The 20,717-nt window shown below is 47.9% G+C and overlaps 11 protein-coding genes across 11 annotated transcripts; 3 read left to right on the top strand and 8 right to left on the bottom strand.

The window, feature by feature from the left end:
- Positions 1 to 19: 19 nt before the first annotated feature.
- Positions 20 to 1,207, bottom strand: COCMIDRAFT_29404 (uncharacterized protein; the record flags this gene model as incomplete). Its single annotated transcript, XM_007693385.1, has 5 exons — positions 20 to 312; positions 365 to 619; positions 695 to 828; positions 879 to 1,013; positions 1,063 to 1,207. Coding segments are annotated over 5 exons (962 nt in total), but the record flags the coding sequence as incomplete, so codon positions are not given.
- Positions 1,208 to 2,606: 1,399 nt separating this feature from the next.
- Positions 2,607 to 3,773, bottom strand: COCMIDRAFT_104939 (uncharacterized protein; the record flags this gene model as incomplete). Its single annotated transcript, XM_007693402.1, has 1 exon — positions 2,607 to 3,773. The coding sequence occupies one exon, from the start codon at positions 3,771 to 3,773 to the stop codon at positions 2,607 to 2,609; it is 1,167 nt and encodes a 388-aa protein (XP_007691592.1).
- Positions 3,774 to 4,381: 608 nt separating this feature from the next.
- COCMIDRAFT_29402 (uncharacterized protein) lies at positions 4,382 to 4,951 on the bottom strand (the record flags this gene model as incomplete). The annotated part of the gene is made up of 2 exons (XM_007693384.1): positions 4,382 to 4,572; positions 4,627 to 4,951. The coding sequence occupies 2 exons, from the start codon at positions 4,949 to 4,951 to the stop codon at positions 4,382 to 4,384; spliced, it is 516 nt and encodes a 171-aa protein (XP_007691574.1).
- A 1,021-nt stretch (positions 4,952 to 5,972) lies between these two features.
- COCMIDRAFT_104944 (uncharacterized protein) lies at positions 5,973 to 6,152 on the bottom strand (the record flags this gene model as incomplete). The annotated part of the gene is made up of 1 exon (XM_007693401.1): positions 5,973 to 6,152. The coding sequence occupies one exon, from the start codon at positions 6,150 to 6,152 to the stop codon at positions 5,973 to 5,975; it is 180 nt and encodes a 59-aa protein (XP_007691591.1).
- A 29-nt stretch (positions 6,153 to 6,181) lies between these two features.
- On the bottom strand, positions 6,182 to 7,332 carry COCMIDRAFT_39991 (uncharacterized protein; the record flags this gene model as incomplete). Its single annotated transcript, XM_007693389.1, has 4 exons — positions 6,182 to 6,378; positions 6,593 to 6,875; positions 6,928 to 7,146; positions 7,213 to 7,332. The coding sequence occupies 4 exons, from the start codon at positions 7,330 to 7,332 to the stop codon at positions 6,182 to 6,184; spliced, it is 819 nt and encodes a 272-aa protein (XP_007691579.1).
- Positions 7,333 to 7,841: 509 nt separating this feature from the next.
- Positions 7,842 to 9,215, bottom strand: COCMIDRAFT_104906 (uncharacterized protein; the record flags this gene model as incomplete). Its single annotated transcript, XM_007693400.1, has 1 exon — positions 7,842 to 9,215. One exon carries the CDS (start codon positions 9,213 to 9,215, stop codon positions 7,842 to 7,844), a length of 1,374 nt encoding a protein of 457 aa, XP_007691590.1.
- A 706-nt stretch (positions 9,216 to 9,921) lies between these two features.
- On the bottom strand, positions 9,922 to 11,812 carry COCMIDRAFT_29400 (uncharacterized protein; the record flags this gene model as incomplete). Its single annotated transcript, XM_007693383.1, has 7 exons — positions 9,922 to 10,528; positions 10,577 to 10,693; positions 10,744 to 10,930; positions 10,994 to 11,401; positions 11,458 to 11,527; positions 11,594 to 11,686; positions 11,744 to 11,812. The coding sequence occupies 7 exons, from the start codon at positions 11,810 to 11,812 to the stop codon at positions 9,922 to 9,924; spliced, it is 1,551 nt and encodes a 516-aa protein (XP_007691573.1).
- Positions 11,813 to 12,591: 779 nt separating this feature from the next.
- Positions 12,592 to 14,724, top strand: COCMIDRAFT_104929 (uncharacterized protein; the record flags this gene model as incomplete). The annotated part of the gene is made up of 3 exons (XM_007693399.1): positions 12,592 to 12,880; positions 12,932 to 13,223; positions 13,278 to 14,724. 3 exons carry the CDS (start codon positions 12,592 to 12,594, stop codon positions 14,722 to 14,724), a joined length of 2,028 nt encoding a protein of 675 aa, XP_007691589.1.
- A 289-nt stretch (positions 14,725 to 15,013) lies between these two features.
- Positions 15,014 to 16,240, bottom strand: COCMIDRAFT_51989 (uncharacterized protein; the record flags this gene model as incomplete). Its single annotated transcript, XM_007693398.1, has 1 exon — positions 15,014 to 16,240. A coding segment is annotated over one exon (1,227 nt), but the record flags the coding sequence as incomplete, so codon positions are not given.
- A 496-nt stretch (positions 16,241 to 16,736) lies between these two features.
- Positions 16,737 to 17,332, top strand: COCMIDRAFT_104915 (uncharacterized protein; the record flags this gene model as incomplete). The annotated part of the gene is made up of 2 exons (XM_007693397.1): positions 16,737 to 17,015; positions 17,252 to 17,332. The coding sequence occupies 2 exons, from the start codon at positions 16,737 to 16,739 to the stop codon at positions 17,330 to 17,332; spliced, it is 360 nt and encodes a 119-aa protein (XP_007691587.1).
- Positions 17,333 to 18,721: 1,389 nt separating this feature from the next.
- On the top strand, positions 18,722 to 19,675 carry COCMIDRAFT_8448 (uncharacterized protein; the record flags this gene model as incomplete). The annotated part of the gene is made up of 1 exon (XM_007693379.1): positions 18,722 to 19,675. One exon carries the CDS (start codon positions 18,722 to 18,724, stop codon positions 19,673 to 19,675), a length of 954 nt encoding a protein of 317 aa, XP_007691569.1.
- Between the last annotated feature and the right edge of the window lie 1,042 nt (positions 19,676 to 20,717).

Raw genomic sequence — 20,717 nt, 5'->3', positions numbered from 1 at the left:
GGGGGGAGGGTGAACGCACGCGTGATGCAACATAAATAGTGGTTCAAAAGCTGAATATTCCAATGGCCACATATGCCCCCAGTACGGCGAGTCGCGTAGATATCCCCCACCAATGACGCCGTGGACCCAGCCGTGGGCGTCTTCGAGGGCGGACGAGAAGCGCGAGAAGGTGCTTGAGCGGAAGGCGACGCCGACTTGGGCGATGAGATTGTTGGATTGGCTTTTGAAGGCTTCAGAGAAGAGCCAAGGGCGTGAAGGTGAGAAGGGGTCGTCTGAAGATGGCCAGCGGATGGTAGAGTTCATTTTTCGCCACTGCTGTGTTGTTAATTTTTTTTTTGAACTTGTAGGTAGATGATATACGCACTTTTCCGTGGAAACCAGTGGGTAGTGGGTGGAACTTGTATGAGAACAAGGGGTTGTCCATGATTACTGGCAAGCCCTTTGTATCTGTAATCGTGATTGTAGGGGATAAGAAGACATCGGGGACCGGGCCGAGCTTGGTGCCTTGAGCCCAGTCCCAGTATGGTATGCGGAACTCACGGGCGGCAGTGAGGTAGCGTTGAGATTGATCTGCCGGGGCGTTCGCAGCAATGTCGTAGACATGGTTGGAAACGATTTGCTATATGGGATCAGTTATTGTCTCAAAATATCTGTTGGTACACCTTGTCAAGAGTTGAAAATGAAGGAATCTCACCTCGAACAAAGCAAGATACGGCCTATGCCATCCCAAGAATAGCTCGTTGTCGTGTGGACAGTAGCCCACCTTGCCAATCTTCTCAGGCAACCCAGGTGCATCCCCCCATGTCTTATACGGTCTTCCGTGTATAGCTACCAAAACAAGTCAGTCCTGGTCCACACATCACAAGTCTCATACCTACATGCCAGACCATAGAAGGAAAACGGATCGCTCTGATCAGCGCGATGAAGGCTATCCAATGCCAACATGTACAGACTCCATTGATCGGGGTAATTATCCATCAGGTCCCTGATCTCGCGGCGAATATAGACATTTCCTAGAGCGAGTCAATTAATCACTTTCTTTCGACATTCCAATCGCATTACCATTATCATCCCGTGAAGTAGCACCAGTCACTATATTCGTCTCAGACTGGCGTCTCACATAGGTCCCCTCATCCTGCAGCGCCGCACACGCCGTACCCGAAACAAGCACAGAAATTGAAAGCCTTAAGATGGAGGATCCACGCATTGTAATCGAGAAATTACCAGTAGACGTTGTGTATGTTATCAGCTGGAGATAAAGTCAGTGGGCGTACATAGCTATTCATACCCCAAAACCCTCATCCATGGATATCTGGAACCAGTACGCCAGCACTACTACTAACTCAACGTGGACATGGACAACAGTTTGGCAAGTCCGTGACCGCAATCTGTGACGTGGATAACCACCCTCAACATCGCCCAGTAGTAACGTGGCAAGATAGGTATCCGTTAAAGTGGCCCACACCACCCTTACTATCAAGCAGATGCTCCATCAGCCACCCGTCCCGCCACTAAGTTGAAAGCAAACAGATGGCTGATGTGGCTTGGCTACTCCTACTCGTACTCCTACTACTACCGGCTTCTTGCCAAGCAAGGGTCACTCCACTTACCTTGGTATTGCCTGCACGTGGCGTAAACACCATGCCAAGTCTATACGTGACGAATTGACACGCACCTGAGTCTGAAAGACGTTGGTCTTCGCAATTGCGCCAATGTCTAACCATCAGCGAAGCACACAAGGGCGAGGAAGCGCAAACGTACATGGGTATGCTTTTCTGATTGCGACTGGAAACGACCGAAAAGGTCGCTGAGGCGTCGATGGAAGAGGTTTAGAAAAGGGGTAGTATCGTTGGCATGGTGGGTGTGCTTGTTGCGTAGGTGAAGGACTTGTCCATTCTTGGTGTGTGATCCCGTGAGTGTGGGAGTACGAGCATGGTACAAGGGGTTTTCTTTTCAGGAGAGCTGTGTAGCATGTAACGTACGGGTGGCTTGCCGATACTTGGACTAATTCCTTTTTAGTTGTTGGATGAGGGCGGTCATTTGATCTTCTCGAATACTTGAGGTTAATGTTCTGCTCGATTTGTCATGGCTGCAAATTTGCTGGCTCATAGGATGGAAATGAGCGGCGCGTCACGAGACAAGTCTGCTAAAGTCAGTGTTGTACAAGGTATTTGGAAATATGCCTAGCAGGATGATTTGGCTGCGGCGACGTGGTTGATGGGACACACGTGCCCAAGATGGAAACAATCAAATGCGATGATGAGAGCTACTATCTTTAGTCTCTAGCGTTTACTATCAATTACCGTGCTGTCCTAAACTGGTGAAACATTGCTTCGCTTCCATTGCTTCATCTTGACGACTGTGCGACACGCAAAGAACTGATATACTATATGTGTGGTATCGGATTTCCAGCAAAATATGCTCAAAAGGTCCGTCGTACAACTAGGAGATGCCGAGAGAAGAGTCTACCCGTACATGAGCGCATGGAAAGACGCTTTGAATAGGAGAATACTGTGATGAGAAAATGAGTCGTCTCATTTGACATAGGGGTCATAAAATTCGTTAAAGCATACCAAATGCAGTTTCGGTGCAACCATGGCACAGCCTTAAATATCGTTGTAACCAAGCAGCCGCTTATCTAGGTCCTTGTCCGCGACTGCCCAAGCCCACGCACGACCAGCTTCGCCACACCATAGGGCTGACGGATCATCAGACTTTTCAAGCATGGCGTCCTTGGCCATGGACTTGATTTCATGGCCGGTCGTGTAAGTCATAAAGTGTTCGAACTGTTTGCCCTCCAAAGCAAGAGCATTTCCCGTGATGCCGTGGCAGAGACAGGGCTCTTTTGTCAAAAGTCCTCGTTCCCAGATACATTCTCTAGCCTTGGCAACAACCCTGTCAATCCGGTCACGAAGCCCAGGGAAATACTTTCGGATTGAGAGAAGCGAGATAACGACACCAGGCGCTCCATGGCAAACTTGTACGAGCCTATCACGCCCTGGCGGCAGCGATGACGGAAAGTTTCCACTTTCGTACTGATAGCTCAGCAAGGCGCCTAGCTCGGCATCCAGTTTGGGCGCCCACGCAGGGTCTGTGAGGACAATCTGTGTGATGATGCCAATGGCCCCATGAACAGCACCAACGTACGCCTTGCCGTGCCATTTCCAAGGACGCGGACTATCCATGATGTTTTCGATAATCTCATCCGCAGTGTCCTCAATGAGTTCGGTGATTTCCTTGTTGTCGGTAAAAGCCTTGCGGACCAGTCGGAGAAGGTATAGATAACCCGCGCGGCCATAGAGCCACTCGTTGGAAGTGCCGTCCTCAAGCATGACTGCCGCGTGATCACAGAGTTCCTTGACAGTGTCTGGGTCTTTTGCTGTAATGGCGTACAGCGCAAGCAGCGACATGATGTCGTTTGAGACACCGCATTTCTTAGGAGATGGTGGTGGAAATTCCTTGATATGAGTCTGGGCCTGTTCAATGTAGGCTGCCGACCAAGTATTCAAAGGATAGCCATCCAGCTTCAAGTCCGGGTAGAGGTCGTGCAAGGCATAGAAGAGGAAGGCAACCGAGATGGGACCATAGTACAAGCCTCCGCCTGGGGGGATGTGGTGTGGAGGGTAGTCGGTGATCAGCCGGTCCAAAGACGCTAGTAGCTGCTTGTGAGGGTCTCGTCGCGCGAGCGGTGCATCGTTCCGGAAATAGCGGGGTATTGAAGGCGGCGCTGCTTTTTCCGCGGTAGCAGCAGACGGAGCACCTTCTTCAGACATGGCGACAATGGAATCAGAATTAGATGAGGCAAGTTCTTTGTTGAAAACGAAACGAGCAAAAGTTGGCGCAAGTTCAGGATTGCTGCGACTGATCCATTTGCAGCAACGTCTTTCACGCGTGCGAAGTAGCGTAGCGGCCCAAGCGTGACGTCAGTGGGGTCCGCAATATCATCCCATGATTGGCCTTGCACCACGTCAACTCTGTCAACCCCGGCGAACGCCCCAGTATCTTCCATCTAATTTCACATTTTTGCATCTTCTTTTTCGGTCCGATTTATTCTAGGTATATAGTTTTCCTCATCTAATGTGTCCACGATGTTTTTTTGTTCGCATAGTAATAATGTACGTATAGGCGGCTGCAGTGGTGAATGAGGGGTTCTATCTCACCCAACGAGCCGACGACCTACGCACGTGTGCTGTTTAGATGACTACCACGAGATCATGTGATCATACTGATCTTTCCGTTTTCACTTCTTGCTACATATCTATTGTACAGGTCATTACAGTGCGTTTCCGGGGTGTCCTCTGTCTTCTCCACTGCAGTTTGTCCATAATCAACATCATTGCATCCGCCTCATGATTCAACAAAATCCCAATAAGAAATCCGCCTATCTATCTACAGAGTGACCGGGCCACGGGAGAGGCTCCGCTGGGAGTTCTGCAAATCGTCCCGTCGAGTCACGTCGGTGAAATTGGGGCAATATCTCTCGACTGTCCAGTTGTGGGGGTTCGCTTGTTTCCATGGTATCAGATCTGTATAACTCTGCTACCATCTTTTGAAACTGTGATGATGCTTTGCCTGAAATTATGTCAGATTCCATACTATCTGAAATCGCGACATGTGAGAACCTACTCGAGAGCTGTGGTGTCATGTCACCACCAACGCATGGGGAAGGATATGCTGGCGCTTTGTAAACCTTGGTCAATTTACGTTTTCGGATGAAAAAGAAAATGGCTAGCAAGAGAGCGCAGAAAATAACGGAACCGAGGACTGCACCAACAATCGCTGCTACCGGTGTTGAGCGTCCATGACTTGGCATTGATGGTGCTGCAGTAGATGTCCCTGTCACTTTTTCTGTAACTGTTCGATATGGTGGCTCCGCGAGACTAACAGTAAATTTCGATTCAGATGATGGACTCGTCGTAGTTGGTGATACTGTTCTCGTAGTTATAGTCATTGAGGGAGATTGAGTTGGTGTTTTAGTTGAAGGGACAATGGTATTGGATGGGCTGGCGATGGTCCTCGAGATGTCACTCGAAGCTATGTAATGTTAGCTGAAACCACCAAATCAACAGCGCATCAACTTGCATCGACCTGGAGTGAGGTCCTTATCCGCTGGACAAGTACTACCCGGCATGCAAGGGTCCATGGTGCAGCAACCACGAAACCCATTGCACACGTAGAATACACCTCCTGCCGGGCAATCGCCCACACGAGGTAAAAGTATTGAGGCCATTGCTAAACTTTGCGGCTCTAGATCGTCAAGTTACAGCGATGCTGCCGAGAACGACGAGATATGAGTATACCATGGTGGCCATGGCTAAGCCTCACAAGCATGTTTGCAGCAGTTCATGAGCACAGCACAGACGCAGTGCTGCTGCCAGCCGGCGTGCGTGCGCAAACAAAGCACCGCACAGCAAGGGCGTGCCTAGGCCTGACTCCTGATCGGACCCGAAACACCATGCCTGATGCAGATACTTGGTCAAAGAAACTACCAGACTATTCCCTGCTCACTTTGTGTCTTGGCTGCAGGAACTTCAGGTAGTATCTTATTATAGTATGCAGCCTCGTTGTTGGGGTGTCAATATGGGGTTAAAGACGTCTTTAGATCAAATCTCCACACCTTCGCTTGATGCACCAATCGAACGGAGTCTTGTAAGCCCCAAAGGCTGTCTAGTCCTGGCACATGGGTTTCACCAACGCATATGGGGTGTATCGCACCTCAACGGCCTCAAGTTTGGGACGTTATGACGTGCCGCTAGATGGCTGTAGCTTGTAGGCTTGCTCGGGAGTCAAACGCCGGCTACTTACCTTGGTGTGTTCGTTCCCCTCCCGCAAGTGTCTACTTGACAATCACTCCATGACAGGAAATCCGTATCACCATATCAAAACGGCTACATCCATGTCACACGAGCAAATACACTAGTGTTATTCCGGGTCCAAGACATACGTTTGCAAGCATAGTGAAGTAGCACGCTTCAGTTTTGTAGTGAGATGAAGAGCAAGGTAAGCGTTCCGTGGTTGGCGACACGATTTAAGTGCTTCTTCTGTGGAATAACGGGTTTATTTTCCTTTTGGAAATTCTTCGGCAGGCTATTTGGCGAGGGATAGACATCATCGTATTGCGACGGAAATGCGTTGACAGCAAAAAGCCTCATACTAATGCATCATTCGCTTTTTCTACCTATCAGACATCATAGCGACTAAGTATAGTCAATACTAACATCAACAGAGCAATGATGAAGCTTCCAGCGCCAAATATGACCTCCCAACTGCCCCAGAAAAAGCTTCTTCCGATTGCTACCGAAGAGAAAAGGATACCCAAACATGCAACCAGGGATTTTATAGGACACCACGCAGTCTCAACGTACAAGCCCTCTAGTTCTAGATATCTATTCTAATATTCGAACTTATTGTACAGAAGATGGATGTCCCTGGCAGTATTGTTGTTAGTCGGATCTTGAAGCATATTCATCTCATACTTACCGATAGCGATAGATAAATTGATAGTGAGTGGAGCCACTAAGTATACTTTAAGACTCTACACCGGTTAGATTTTGGAAGTAGCAGCAGAGGAAAGGCGCGGTTTCAATTCAACGTATCTGGTTTCTGGACCAATCTAATTCTTGGAAAGGACAGGCTGGAACATCAGGCTCATCCGAACCACCGTTTGGACAATGAGAGTCGACGTGATAGTATTCCCCAGAGCTCTCGCGATAGCAGTAATATGGAGGATCATCGGGGATGTCCGAGGGTGCTATCGATTTGATATATTTCAACACTTCTTCCTGTGTTTTGGAGTACCTCTTGTGCGATTCGTCTAGGTCTAGAGGTTGCACGAAGGCCAGAAACCTTTTTGAGTCCCGGCAGATCAGCCGGAACTGAATTTGATTTTAGTACAAGTAGGCACAGTATAAGACGGTAAAAATATACAGTAACGGGCTTAAGTCTCTTGAATCTTTTGAACACATGTAAGATTCGTGAGAGGCCAAGTTCTTTATGATACCTCTTTTTTAATGCCTTGAAGATTTCATCCTCATGCTCATCGTTAGTAATTGAAACGTCTACAGCCCAGGTTTTGGAGCTTTCAGAGTCTTCGGAGCCCCATAGCAAGAATGAACAGCTTGCACCGTCTTTCTTCTCAGCTTCCTCCTAGAAGTAACCGAAGATAGGGTTTTTAGACAATTGGGACGGCTTCGGTGAAGCTTTCTGCATAACCTCTTCCCGTTTTCTTTTCTTTGCTTTCTTCGGTTCATTGTCTGGAACAGGTTGGAACCCGGTTGGCCCTACCGCGACTCTTTCTGGTCGTGATGGAAGTTCTACTAGCGGTGATGACATAGAATAAATAAAGGTTGATGAAGACGAGCGTAGATCAAGGAATCATTGCATGCACAGAATGTTATAGAACATAGCAACCTATATAAATGAAGGTCAGTCAAATTTAATCTCTGAGGCTTCTACTGTCATAACAGCACGGCGGATTCAGGCAGAAGCACTGCCCGTTTGTGGCGGAGTAAGGCTGATTTTGCCATCATCTATAGCGCATTGATTGGTTGATCTACTTTCTCTCATTTGAATCTCATGGACGAAGGTAGCATATGTATGCTACAAGTATAAGGAGGATCACGCTGTGACGATGGCCGCATGAAAAGAGACCATTGGGCGCCACGTCAGAAGGTAAGTAGTAATCTCCGCGGGGCGAGGATCACGAGGCTGGCTTCACGCCAAGAACTGAACTTCACAACTAGGAACAATATTTCTCTTTGTACAACGAAGTCTAGAACGGTATTTATTCAAGGGTAAGAAACTACTAAGTATTGATAAATAAAAACGAAATCTTACCTTTCTTAAAGCGCAGCCTTCAACTTCCTAACGCTGGAGGGATACTCCTTAGGACAAATGACATTCCAATGCTGGATCAGTCCCGCAGCCATTGCTCGCTGTCTAGGCGTCAACAGCCCATCTGTGACCACATTGTACAACTTCCGCGCGATAACACCCTCATCCTCCAATGCCATATCGACGTACTCCTGCGAAGCCGTACTCAGAAACGCAGTCTTCAGCGCCTTACCGGACTGATCAGTAGGTGGTTTCGCCACCCTATTCTCGTCGGACTCATCACAGCCAGGGCCCTTCCAAGCCCAGAATGGGCTTCGTAGTGCGATAATCTTAGGCACGAAGCAAGCCATGTCCCAATCGACGATGCCGGTGATCTTGACGGATGTGCGGCTATTGACTTCCACCATGACATTGCGTGCGAAAAGGTCGCCGTGCATGAGGTGGAAGCGGTCGCCGAGCCAGCCCATGTCGTCGAGTACGTGGATGATTTCGATGATGCTGTACCAGAGGGTATCCTTGAAGTTGTCGGGTTTGCCGATCGACGTCTCGTACCTCATCCAGCGATTGCAGCAGTCGATTAGGAATTGGCATGGCGTCTGGTGTGGCGCCTCACGCTTTTCGATGAGATTTAGATTGGGTCGATAACGCGCCTGGTCCGCAGTGGGGATGAGAATTTGGTCCAGCTTGATCTCTGAGCTTGGCGAAGTGATGTTGTCGAAGGAAATCTGACCAGCTGCTGGCGAGGTGATGGAAGCAATTGTCTCTACGATTCTAGTCAATTGCCGAACCGCCGACGCCTTTTGGTCGAGGTTCATTTCATTCCAAAGCTTCAGAAGGCTTTCACCTGGTATAAAGTTCTGCAGCATGTACGGGCGACGAAGGGCATTGATCTCCGTGACGTCGAACTCTTTGATTGTAGGGATGGGTACTGGAAGGCGCTGGCCTAGAACATGCAAAGTCGCAACATCCTGGTTTATATCGCTCCTGATGAGGCTTCCTGATCCGCCGTTCACGTCGAACCATGGTTCTACTGGGATTCTCAGTGCGAAGGTCTGCGACTTGGGCGGCGAACCAAGCAGCCGCGTTACTCTAGCACTATAGCTTGATTCGCTATTCTGTGCATGGATCTTGGGAGTTACAGATACCCCAACGACCATGTTGTATGAACCTTGACCGAGACGTCTAATGATAGGTCGCTCAGTCTCTTTGGGCGAGAAAAGATCTGCCAATAGCTGCATAATTTTAGCCTTGAGTTTGGCGATTTTCTCGCCGTCGTGGTAGTATTCCCCGTCCGGTTTGTAGATGTTACCTTCTGCGAAGAAGTCTGGGAGAACATCTTCTTCTTGAAAGCTATCATGTCGACTACTATTTTGAGAATTCATCGACAGGCCATCTATGCCCCTCTCGATCTCGAACACAACCATATCTCGGCAAGGATTTTTAGCTGACATGGCGGATGCTTATAGATTGTTGTACTTATTTGATTAATTTTGTGAGTCTCTGATGTATTGATGATGCAAATTGTTAGTGCATGCATTCGAAGAAATGGGAGATGAAAGTCTTATAGTTTCCCAATCCAACGTAGTGAATCCAGGACTGGATGTTGTGTATATACTGCCCTCGCGATATTTATGCACAACGCCCCAACTTTTCTATGCCTATGTTAACAAAAACTCGGAATACTATGTTTCATTCAATATACATGATGTGAGGTACGGTCAATGTTTCACAATGTCTGCTCACGGGGTGATTGACACACGTCATCAGTTACGAGCTGATTCATCCCAGACTAAACGGGATGCTTGCCCAGCATATATTATCTTATTTGCAGTACTACTTGGGCAGTATAGAATAGGTTTCAAATCATATTTTACCTGATACTGTCAGTCTTAGACTCGCGTGGCTATGTCGAGACGGAATTCATCTCATCACTTGGTCAGATCATGAGCCTGTTAGGAAATTGGGAAACTATTGTTTACACTGAGCATATGTTGATTTATGTCAGTGATAGATGCATTTATCATATGCGCGGTGATTCAAACACTCGTAGTGCCCTATCTTACTTGCATAGAGGACTTTGCTAAGTACTTATGACTTCCGTGGGTGAACATTTACCTGAACACATTTGAACCTCTGGAAGGATACTGCGGAAGGGACGTCTCGGTCCCAATCAAGATCGGTGTTGACCATTGTGTAGTCATAGCGATAGAGCGAATGTCCGAGAGAAATGCGAAGTGTCTGGTAAGCCATCTCCTTTCCAATGCAACCCCTGGTTCCCGAAAGAAAGGGCTTGTAAGCTTCCCTATTGTCGTATTCAAACAAAGTACCCGGTCCGTTGTCAAACCATCGCTCGGGCCTAAAAGACAACGGTTCGGCCCAATATTCGGGCATCCTTTGCATGGAGAAAACGTTGGCAGAGACTACCGTGCCTTTCGGAATATAAATGCCATTGATTTCTGTTCCAGGGCATGTTCGATCGGCAAAGCGGGTATTGATGGGCGGCATCAGCCTAAGCGTCTCAAAGACTATGCTGGGGAGATAGCGGAGTTTTGCGAGGCCATCTGCTGTGATTGATTCCTGGCTGGGAAAAGCGTTTCGGAGTTCCGATTGCACAGCAGCCATATACTGCGGGTTACGAAGAAGCTGGTAGAATGTGGCAGTCATCGTCATAGCTGTTGTTCCATACCCAGCAAGGCTGTAATCGGTTAGCTATCACTCGCTGAGGAAACATGAGATTACTCACAACAAGATGGAAGAGTTTTGAACCAGCTCATCGTCGCTTAGGTGAAATCCCGTCTGCGCACAATGGTCAAGGATTGCCGTCATGAAATCTCTCCTCTCATGCTGTCTTTGCAAGCAACTTGTTGCTATTAGTAAATGATCGCATTCTCAGCAAAAACGACAACTTACTTTCTGAGCGTGGACGCGCTGACTACATGCCCGGTCGTAGTCGATGCGTAAGGGAAACTCTGGAGCAATTTACCAAGAGGCTTCATGAGCGAAGGAAGCACCCAAGAGCCAAATGGGAAGAGGTAATCGTATAAATCATATGCTGCCATGACTGAGTTTGCATTGTTGATGAAATAATCAAACATGACTATATCGAAGTCAGTGACCAGAAGCGAAGGACATTCGCTTTTGTAGATTTTGATTTTCTTACTTCTTCCGTTTCCTGTTAATGTATCACCAAAACTCAGATCAGAAACAAGTTCCCATACGCTCGCAGAAATGACATCGCCGATATTAGTTACTTGACCTGGCTTTTGGACGATTTCGTCCAATCGGCCAATCATGCCTCGTACATGTTGTTGGATCAACGGTTCTTGATCTTTCAGAGCATTTGGGGTAAAGGCTGGTTCAATGCCTCTCTTCAGCTTCCTGTGCAACTCTTTGTCATGTGTCGTGATGATGTTTGTTCCGACTAGCAATAGGTTTTCGGCTTGCTCTTGCACAGTCCACTGTTTAGTAAAATATGTGTTTATGTTGTTGTTGGAGCTATTGTAGATCTTCTTCTGTGCATTGACCGTGCTGAAAGAAAGCTCATTGGGGCCGATGCGCACTACTGGGCCTGTTGGTCGTCTATTAGATAGGTCTTTCGTCATTCATTAGATATCATTAACCTACCAAACTTCGAGTGCAAGTCTGCTATTATCGTGTTAAGTCTCCTACGGTGCAGAACGCGAATCATAAAAATCTTTGTCCATCCATTGTTAGCAAGTACCCTTATGAAAAGCCATTGCCCAAACTACAGGTAACTCACGGGCGAACATCGAGCAAGAAATGGGCCAGGAATTCTTTTCAATGGATGAAAGAAGAGGTTGTAGACAATGTTTCCGAGGTGCCATGACGAAAGCTGTTTAGGCAGTTAGATTCAAGAGCTAATGCTAGAATTGTAGATGGGGGGACTCACAAGGCCAAAGAATACAACAGCGATAGACTGAGTGTCTATCGCATTCATTGAGGAGAGTGTGGCTCCCATTCTGTCGCAACACGCAAGGGATCGACTCCTAGGTAGATTGAGCGTAAAGTGAGATATATCACGAAGAGTACAAAAGGAAAGCTATTCCACGAAACGGGTGGCGTTAACAGACAAGAGTATCTATAAGCCTCCCTGAACGATTCAGTATTCTCAAGCCTTTGTTCCGATTGCTCGGCTAGTAAGCCATCTTAAAGACACCGTCTCTACATGATTATCTCTCTTTACGGGGTTGCAGATAGGACCTAGTGTAGCGCTAGTCGCGTGTAGTCGGCATACATGCTTCTTCGCCTAGTGTTCGTTTCTCGGCTACTTAATTACTTTGTACAGCTTCGCACCTTCCCTCCTATCTAGCTGTTTTCTTAAAAATCGTCGTCAATCGATTGGCCAAACACTTATCCTTCGGTCACTTGTTTACTTGACACGTTTTCGGGCCTTGGCTTCCATTTGCGAGGTTCCTGAAATTCGCCGTTGACGGATTAGATAAGATCTGACTGTTCGGTCACTTATTTGCTTCGCACATTTTCGGCATTTCCTCTCTATTTTCTACCTTGGCATGATCTGCCTTTGATGATTGGTTGGGTCAGCTAATAGGTCCGAATAGGTTACACACGCCCTTATCGTTACACGGGGTATAGCGGTGCTAGACACATTGCCATGGATGTCATTGTTAACGTGCACTCTATATAAGAGCATCGTACATTGTATTCACTATAATCAAGTTCATTGTTCTTCCACCCTGCCATCCTTGCGAAGAGCCCTGACACTTTTAGTTGAACGTCATGGAGGCTATCTTCCAGTACTCTTCTCCTATCAACCCTAAGGAGTTGTCCAAGAATGGCTACTTTTCTCAGCTCATGCCCCGTATAAACCACAGAGATGATCTCGCAAATGCTGCAACTCGGAAGCTTCTATCAGACTGGGCAGGAATGGTTGGAGATGGATGGGAGAGCGAATCTAATAGCTCACTGAGCGAAGTTGGCAATTGGTGTTCCCTAGTGTTCCCTGAAACAAAGCCGGAAAGATTAGGAACTTTGACCTATCTCACTGACCTCGGTTTGATACACGACGGTATGTGGTTTGTTCCTGCTATTTTCCCTTAGTTGACTGATGTGGTGATAGACAACACCGAAGCGATGTCTTCTGATCTAGCGAATCAGGAGCACCAAGTACTCAGCGCCGCCTTGAATGACTCCGACAACTCAAGCATACCTGGAGGCTCCCGATCTCAAAAGATTAAGAACTTGGCCGCTCAATTCTTGCTAGAAGCTATGGGTATTGATTACGAAAAGGGCTCTAGGATGATTAAAGCTTATCGAAAGAAGTGGCTCGAAGTGATGGACAGCCCACCATCTGATGCCTTCAACGATATCTCATCTTACTTGAAGTTTCGAATGAGCAATGGTGGCATGGAGTAAGTAATGTCACTCCCGTATGTTATTCTTGCAAATTACTCACATCCCTCTAGTCCCTTTTGGGCCATGGTCCTTTTCGGGATGGACATAACATTGACAGAGGACGAAATCAAGGCCACACAACACGTCATGGATGCCGTTGATTGTGCGCTCGTCCTGACCAACGACTACTACAGTTTCGATCGCGAGTACGCAGCGGTTCAGTCCAATCCCGAGGCTCGTATCGTGAACGGTGTATTCCTCCTCATGCAAAATGACGGCATCGATGAGGCGCAGGCAAAATCATCAATACGCGATCTAATCGTCGGGTATGAGTCTCAGTTCCTTGTACGATGGAAGGAATACCAAGAGAAAAATAAAAACATGTCGATAGCTCTCCGACGCTTCATGGAAGGTGCTGGCGCTATCGTCGCCGGTAACCACTGGTGGTGTACCGTGTGCCCTAGGCATCATTCTTTCAAGACCCAACCAGCGAAAGTGCCGCAAACACATGTCGCTCCCTCAAAACCGTTACCTGCCGGTGGACCGAAAAGAACTGACTCTGCGACTTCGATCGATACAATTTCCATCTCCCCTCAACTTTCACAAGAAGCACTAGTAGAGCCTATTGATTATCTCAAATCAATGCCATCGAAAGGCGTTCGGAAAGCTCTCATCGATTCGTTGAACGTTTGGTTCGATATTCCTACGAAGAAGGTGAAGAGCATCGAAGAGATCATAGATACCCTCCACCAGTCTTCGCTGATCCTAGACGATATCGAAGACAACTCTGGTATCCGACGCGGTCTACCGTCTGTTCACACAATATATGGCCAGGCTCAGGCAATCAACAGTGCAACATACATGTTTGTCCGAGCTGTGAGTCTTACATCTTCGGGTTTAAGTCCTAAAGGGCTGTCACGCCTGTTAGAAGGTCTCGAGCGTCTATTCATTGGCCAGAGCTGGGACTTGTATTGGAAACACAATCTCATTTGCCCTTCAAAGGAGGAGTACTTGCAGATGGTTGATGGAAAGACGGGAAGCATGTTCAGAATGCTGGTTGAGCTGATGGAAGTCGAGAGTCTCACGCCATGTCCTCCCATGACCAAAAAGCTCATCTTCCTCTTGGGAAGATATTTCCAGATCCGGGATGACTACATGAACCTAGTTTCGAAAGAATACGCGGCACAGAAGGGCACTTGTGAAGATCTCGAAGAGGGCAAGTTTTCCTTCCCAATCGTTGCCTGCATCCAAGATTGCCCTGCGTCCAAAGGCAAGATCCTTGGTTTGTTTCGCCAGCACGCGGCTGGCCAGAAACAGCAGCCGATCGGCATGGGGGACGAGTGCAAGAATCTTATCATGCAGATCTTGACCGATGGAGGTGCTCTTGCTACAACCAAGAGCTATCTTTTAATATTAGAAGGCAGCCTCAAAGAGGAGATCAAATGCCTAGAAGCAAAGACGGGAAAGAGCAATAGCCTCTTAACGCTGTTGATTGAGACTTTAAGTCTTACTCAATAGCGTGTCAACCCAAATTCATTCGTGCTGGTCACTTTTCAAAAACGATAATTCTATTGCCTTAACTCTAATAGTAGTACGTGCAGTCCAAAAATCCGAAGTCCAAGCTTGATAGTAATAAGTAAGGAAAGATGACAAAAATGACTTGAAGATTGCGACCATATTTGCCCCTCACAACATCCAACTCCCAAAAATTATCAAAAAGTCTAATAAAATTCCCCTAGTCGCTTAATCACGAAGTAACTTCATTATCATTTTGCGCACGATTGTAGGGAATAGAGCCAGGATACAGCTCTGGAAGTTGTATTCCATCGTCCGGGTGGAGCAGATGCCAGTCACGAACAATATCCCATGCCTCATCCATGTACCAATCAGAGGCAATACCCTCCTTGATGATGACGTACATGCGGCGAGCAAGCATAGCCTCAGGCGAGAACGCAAACCGCTTAAACTTCTCTGACGCATTGTCAAGAAAGACCTGCTTAAGAATCTTGCATGTTTCCGAGTGAGGTGATGTATTTACCATGATTTCGTCGTCAGCAATATCACTAGCGATATGGTCTTCGGTCCACAGCCAAAAAGGAGCTCGATAGGCGACGAACTCTGGCACCATGAGAGCAGAGTCCCAATCTATAACGCCGGTGATTTCGACGTCGGTGTTGCTGCGAACCTCCGCGAGTAAGTTATATGCCATGAGATCCCGGTGAGCCAGTACACAGGGTCCCTCGAGGAAGCCGCGCTCGTCCAGCGATTGGACGATCCGACCGAAGTTGCACCAGATTTCGCCAAAAGTGAAGTAGCTGTTTTCCCGATGATATTCGCTCCATCGTCGACATTGTTCAAGTAGGTGCTCGTATGTATCTTGAGGTTCGTCGGGTAGCCTAAACAACTTATCCCCCAACTTGTCGTGCTGCAAGTGGAGGCTTTCTACCTGAAGTTGTGTCGAGTCGGAGGAAAGCGCATTTAAAGGAATAGCCCCGCCTGGTCCCTCTACTGCGGCAATCTTAGGGACAAGTTCAGTGACTCGTTTGGCGATGCACTTCAGCTGCTCTATGTTCAGGGTCTTCTCGTTCATGAGGGCGGCCAGGTTTTTACCTGGGAGACGAGATTGGATCATGTAGGGTTTTCCCATGGCGTTATTAGAAGTTGGGTCGTAGCTCACTACGGTTGGAATCGGCAAATCAAGAAGTGCCCCAACAGTCTTGAGAATCGCGACATCGCGGTTCACACCAAAGTCCTCGTCCTCGCCTTCGAAACGAAGGATTCGAATAATATAAGATTTGGAATCTGGAGACTCTGATGTTTGAAGCGCTCCTTGATACCAAGATGGAAAAAGGGTCTGCAATAATGCGTGAAACCAGGTCAGGCGAGTCCGTTTGGGTCGCGGCGAGATGGTGAGAGCAGCGACTCGATTGTAGCTGCCACCCTTCATGTGCTCGACCCTAATACTAGAAACATCCTGTTCGAAGCAAAGAGCAGCTACGGCAGCGATCTTGTGTTGAAGGGTTTCGAAAGGTTCGTAAGACGAGTCATCATTGTAACTGGAGGTGGACAACTCTAATTGTGCATCCACAAAGTCAGAATCGGTTGATTTGGACGACATGATGTGAGACAAACTTTTTTGAATCTAGTCATTGTTACTGCAGTTAAAAATCTGGTTGAGTGGCTTGATTTTAGTTTTGAAACGATAGTTGAGAGGTTCTTGTAGGTTAGGGGCAGAGTGTACATTGTTTGTGAACAAATAGGGCCCCTTTGTCCGATATCACCAAATAGAGTTAGTTCAAACTGGTAGTGAGACTCACAGAACGTTCCACCGGCGGGTGAATCAACTTTCATAGTACCATTAGAGACAGTGTTTTCCACTATTGGTTCAGACCATAATAAAAAATGTCCGCCATAGTAATGCTTCCAAACTATCTATAGAGTGATAAATTTCGATTTCAACACTTCGACTAACTGAAAGGCCTTTTTAAACAATTTCAACAAATATCTAGAAACTCGGGCTCTTATCAGTCATGCCTCATAGGACAAAAACTCGACACCATTGCTCTGGCCAGAATGGATGGGTTGGCGATATAAGCCCGGGTAATTGTACTAAATCAGGAGCCGGGTCACACTGTACCAAGTACCAGATGCTTTGTGAGGGCGGTTGTGGTGCATGGCATTTGAAGAATCAAGACGGATGTCAGGAATGTCTGGCGAAGAGGGAACCGGAGGAGCGGAGGCGGAGGGCAGAGGAACAAAAGCGTAAAGAAGATGAAGCGAAGAAAAAACATGACGATTTTTTAAACCTGGTAAGGAACGTAAAAAGCCGAAAAAAGATTCTGATGCTGATGCTGGCACAGCAGCGTAATTCTGCCTTTGACCCGGATCCATACAAACAGTAGGCTATGATAGGAACAATAGAATAAAAATAGAAAGTAAACATTACATTAAGGAAAATGCTAGTGATGTACAGGCGGTAGACAGAAACCCCAAGACGGGTACTGAACGACAAAAGCTTAAGCAGCAAGGAGCGGAGAAGAAGGAGGGTTTCTTCAAACCGGGTAAAGACCGTAAGAAACCGAGAAAGAAGGATGAAAATGCTGAGCCTAAAGCTGGGCAAGCTTGATGCTCACGGTGTCAGATATCTATGAACTCTTGACTGAATCCAGAAAAAAAAGAAAAAAAGAACGGATGCCAGCTAGCCCCTATCCAGTAAAGAAGCCGAAGAGCGCCAGGGGAGGGCAGAGGAGGCGAAGAAAAAGAACGACGACTCCTCCAGCCCAGGAACCCGCCCAAAATCTGGAAGCAGATTTCACTGCACAAAGCATTAGATGCTTTGAACCAGAACGGATGCCAGCGGTGCATTACTCGGAGGGAAGCCAAGTAGCGAAGGGCGAAGGTGACTGCGAAGCCTGGCACCTGAAGAACCAATCTGGATGCCAACAATGCACCACTCGGAAGGAAGCAGAAGAACGCAGGCGAAGCGCCAGAGGCTTAAGGAGGATGATATAAAAAAAGTAGAATCCAGAAGACACTGATGCCGGTGCAGCGTAATCCTGACGTTCCCTGCTGAAAAAGACAGATAGCTGGCTATAGTAGAAAATAAAATAAAATTAAAATGTGAAGAACATAGAAGATTTTTGATATAACGGATATGTGATGAGGAGTGGAGTGATGTTGTCATTCAGTTGAGAGACCGGAACCCGACAGAGAGCCGGATCAAATAAGAATTGGAATATAAAGTATTTCGTAAAACGTCCATCCCATGTTGATGCTGGTGTGGTGGTTTTTGCCTGGGGAGAAGATGTTGGCGTCAACCGAGGTGCTGGTCTGCCATCTCTAGACGTAGCGGGTGTTTCCATCGGGCTGGCCAGAAGTCTGGGGGCTGCTGATGGATGGAGACCTTGCGGACATGGCGGGATTGATGTATGAATACAATAGGTGAGCTTGATGCCTTGAAATGTGTGTATATAAAGTATGATAGGGTTTCCAAAGGGATGGTGAGTTTTGGTGACTTTATATTGGTGTCAAGTATGGACAGTTAAGTTAGTAAAAGACATGCTGATTCGTTAGTAGGTTTATGTTTCGGAGCTTGGATTGGGTGGCGAGGCAGAATGAAAGACATTACAGTTTGATCGAATGAAGGATGAAAGAAGGGAAATGGCAAACTGCCCTGATACGTATTGTGTTGATGATAGTCAAAGCTATACGCGTTGTCCGGTCGTTGTGGTAGTTGATGATACCCCAGCGCGGAACCAGCCAATCATTGGTCTCGTGAGCAGCCGCAACAATGCTCTACGTCATTGACATTGGCATTGACACAAGGTGTCGTGACTACGCGTTCTTCTCTCACCGAATGTGGCAAATGTCGTTCTTATCGCGTAGCAAACCCGTCTTACACTTTGAAACGCGCTCGTTCAACCGCAGGTTTGCGCGTTTTACAATCTCGTTGCACTGCAGCAATCATTCTGCTTGACAGTCCACGATACCCTTTCAAGCAAGACATCACACGACCATGAAGCGTGGAGCAATCGACTCGTTTTTCACGCGCCCGTCGCCCAAGAAGCCAAAGTATGAAGTCAGCAAGGCCAAGTCGAGTCATGCTTCATATCCTTTTGCGATCCCACACCTACCAAAGGACTTTGCAGAACAGCTGGGTTTCGCGCCTGCCGGCGAGGGCAAAGTCATGAATGACCAGCTTGATTTGGATCTCGTCTATTACCAACCATACATCCCTTCCTCCATTGCTGGTGGCGTGTTTGAGTTTCTGCGGCAAGAGCTGCCCTTTTACCGCGTCATCTACAACATTACGCGTGGAGGAGTGCAGACACAAATCAACACTCCCAGATACACTACCGTTTTTGGCGTCGACGACACATCTCGGTTTACCCCTGACGGAAAGATCGTGGATGCCAAGACAAGCAAGCCGGTGGAAAAGAGCAGCTACAAATGCGCACCACGACCTATCCCGCAGTGCCTGGACGAGCTGAGAAAGGTGACCGAGGGGACGACGGGGGAGACGTTCAATTTCTGTCTCGTCAACTACTACGCCGATGGCAAGGACAGCATATCCTACCATTCAGACGACGAGCGGTTCCTCGGCCCCAACCCAGCCATTGCATCCTTCAGCCTCGGTGCAAAGCGTGATTTCCTCATGAAGCACAAACCGATACCGCCGAAAGATGGCGAGAAAATCGAGGAGCCTAAAGGATTGAAGCTATCGCTTGGCTCAGGGGATATGGTTCTTATGCGCGGTACGACGCAGGCGAATTGGCTACATAGTATACCGAAGCGTGCGGGGCCGGAGGCTGGCAAGGGGAGGATCAATATTACCTTGCGGAAAGCCATGGTGAAAGGGGGAACGGAAAATTACTATCAATACAATGTTGGATCTGGCGGGGTATACAGATGGGACGCGAAGGCCGAGAAGATGGTGCAGCAGGAGATTGAGAGAGGGAATGATGAATGATTTGTCTGCTAGTAAGGGCTTCGTGTCTGGGTTGGGCGTTGGTGTAGCGTGGAAGCAGACCTTGATCGGTCTGTCATCGACTCGAATCCATCTCTCTGTTCCGTGGTGCTTACTTATGCGTCTCTTGTCCGTCTCTTATCTGCTGGACATGATTGCACCTGGATGGATTGACGTGCTACTGGTGCTTGAGTGATTACGCAGCAGCCTAACCCGGGGCGGCGTTGGTGGACAAGCAAGAAATGGCTCGAGCGTGAGCCAAGTCAACCCCGCTCTCGGGACTGTCGCGGCCACAGAAAGTATAAATTATGGACATGGAAAGAGAACCGCGGTATCAGAGCAAAGCGCTGCGGGAAAGGGCTGGATTATGAGTGAGTCAGAGCCGCGCATAGAGTAATCATGTCATGCGCATGGATGCCTGGGGGTGCGGTGGCGACGAAGGCGTGCATCGTGCAGGCCAGCTTGGCGGGCGGGCATTGAATGAGGGTGGTCGGAGTTAAAGGCCGCCTAATTCTCCCAATGCCCTGGCACAGGTTTCCCATCCACGACAACACAACACAACACTCACCACTTATCTCTTGCTAATCCGGTATTCTCCACGTTAATCGAGTCGCCAAGCCAGGCCCGTAGTCGCAATCGTACAGTCGGGTGCTCTAGATAAGTGCAGCGCGCTATCTTGTCGTGGGTGAGACCAAAGGGAGCTCTGGTCGGGCGCAGTAGGAGCTGGTTGAGAAGGGTATGAAGCAGTGCAATACCTCGTCGCAATTACGGCTGCTGAGAGAAGAAAGGCAGTATTAGCAACAACATTTCCATACACTGGTGCTTTGCGATACCTCAACCATCAGAGCTCTAGCCGACAGCTCGCATACGCTTTGTCCCTCTGGTCTGCAAACAAGAGCACTGTACGGTGTGGCCTGACACTGAACGCATCCACCCCGCGACGGATGTTCATGGTCTCTGGACATAGATATTCGACCTAGAGGAGGTGGACTTTGGGGCGGAAAGCATAGGCTGTGTTGTGCTTGATACGCAGAATCGGCTGGGA

Source organism: Bipolaris oryzae, assembly GCF_000523455.1.
Source record: "Bipolaris oryzae ATCC 44560 unplaced genomic scaffold scaffold_163, whole genome shotgun sequence".
In the NCBI taxonomy this organism is placed as follows: Eukaryota; Fungi; Ascomycota; class Dothideomycetes; order Pleosporales; family Pleosporaceae; genus Bipolaris; species Bipolaris oryzae.
The sequence above is the reverse complement of the archived record's forward strand: the minus strand, read 5'-3'. Positions and strand labels throughout refer to the sequence as shown.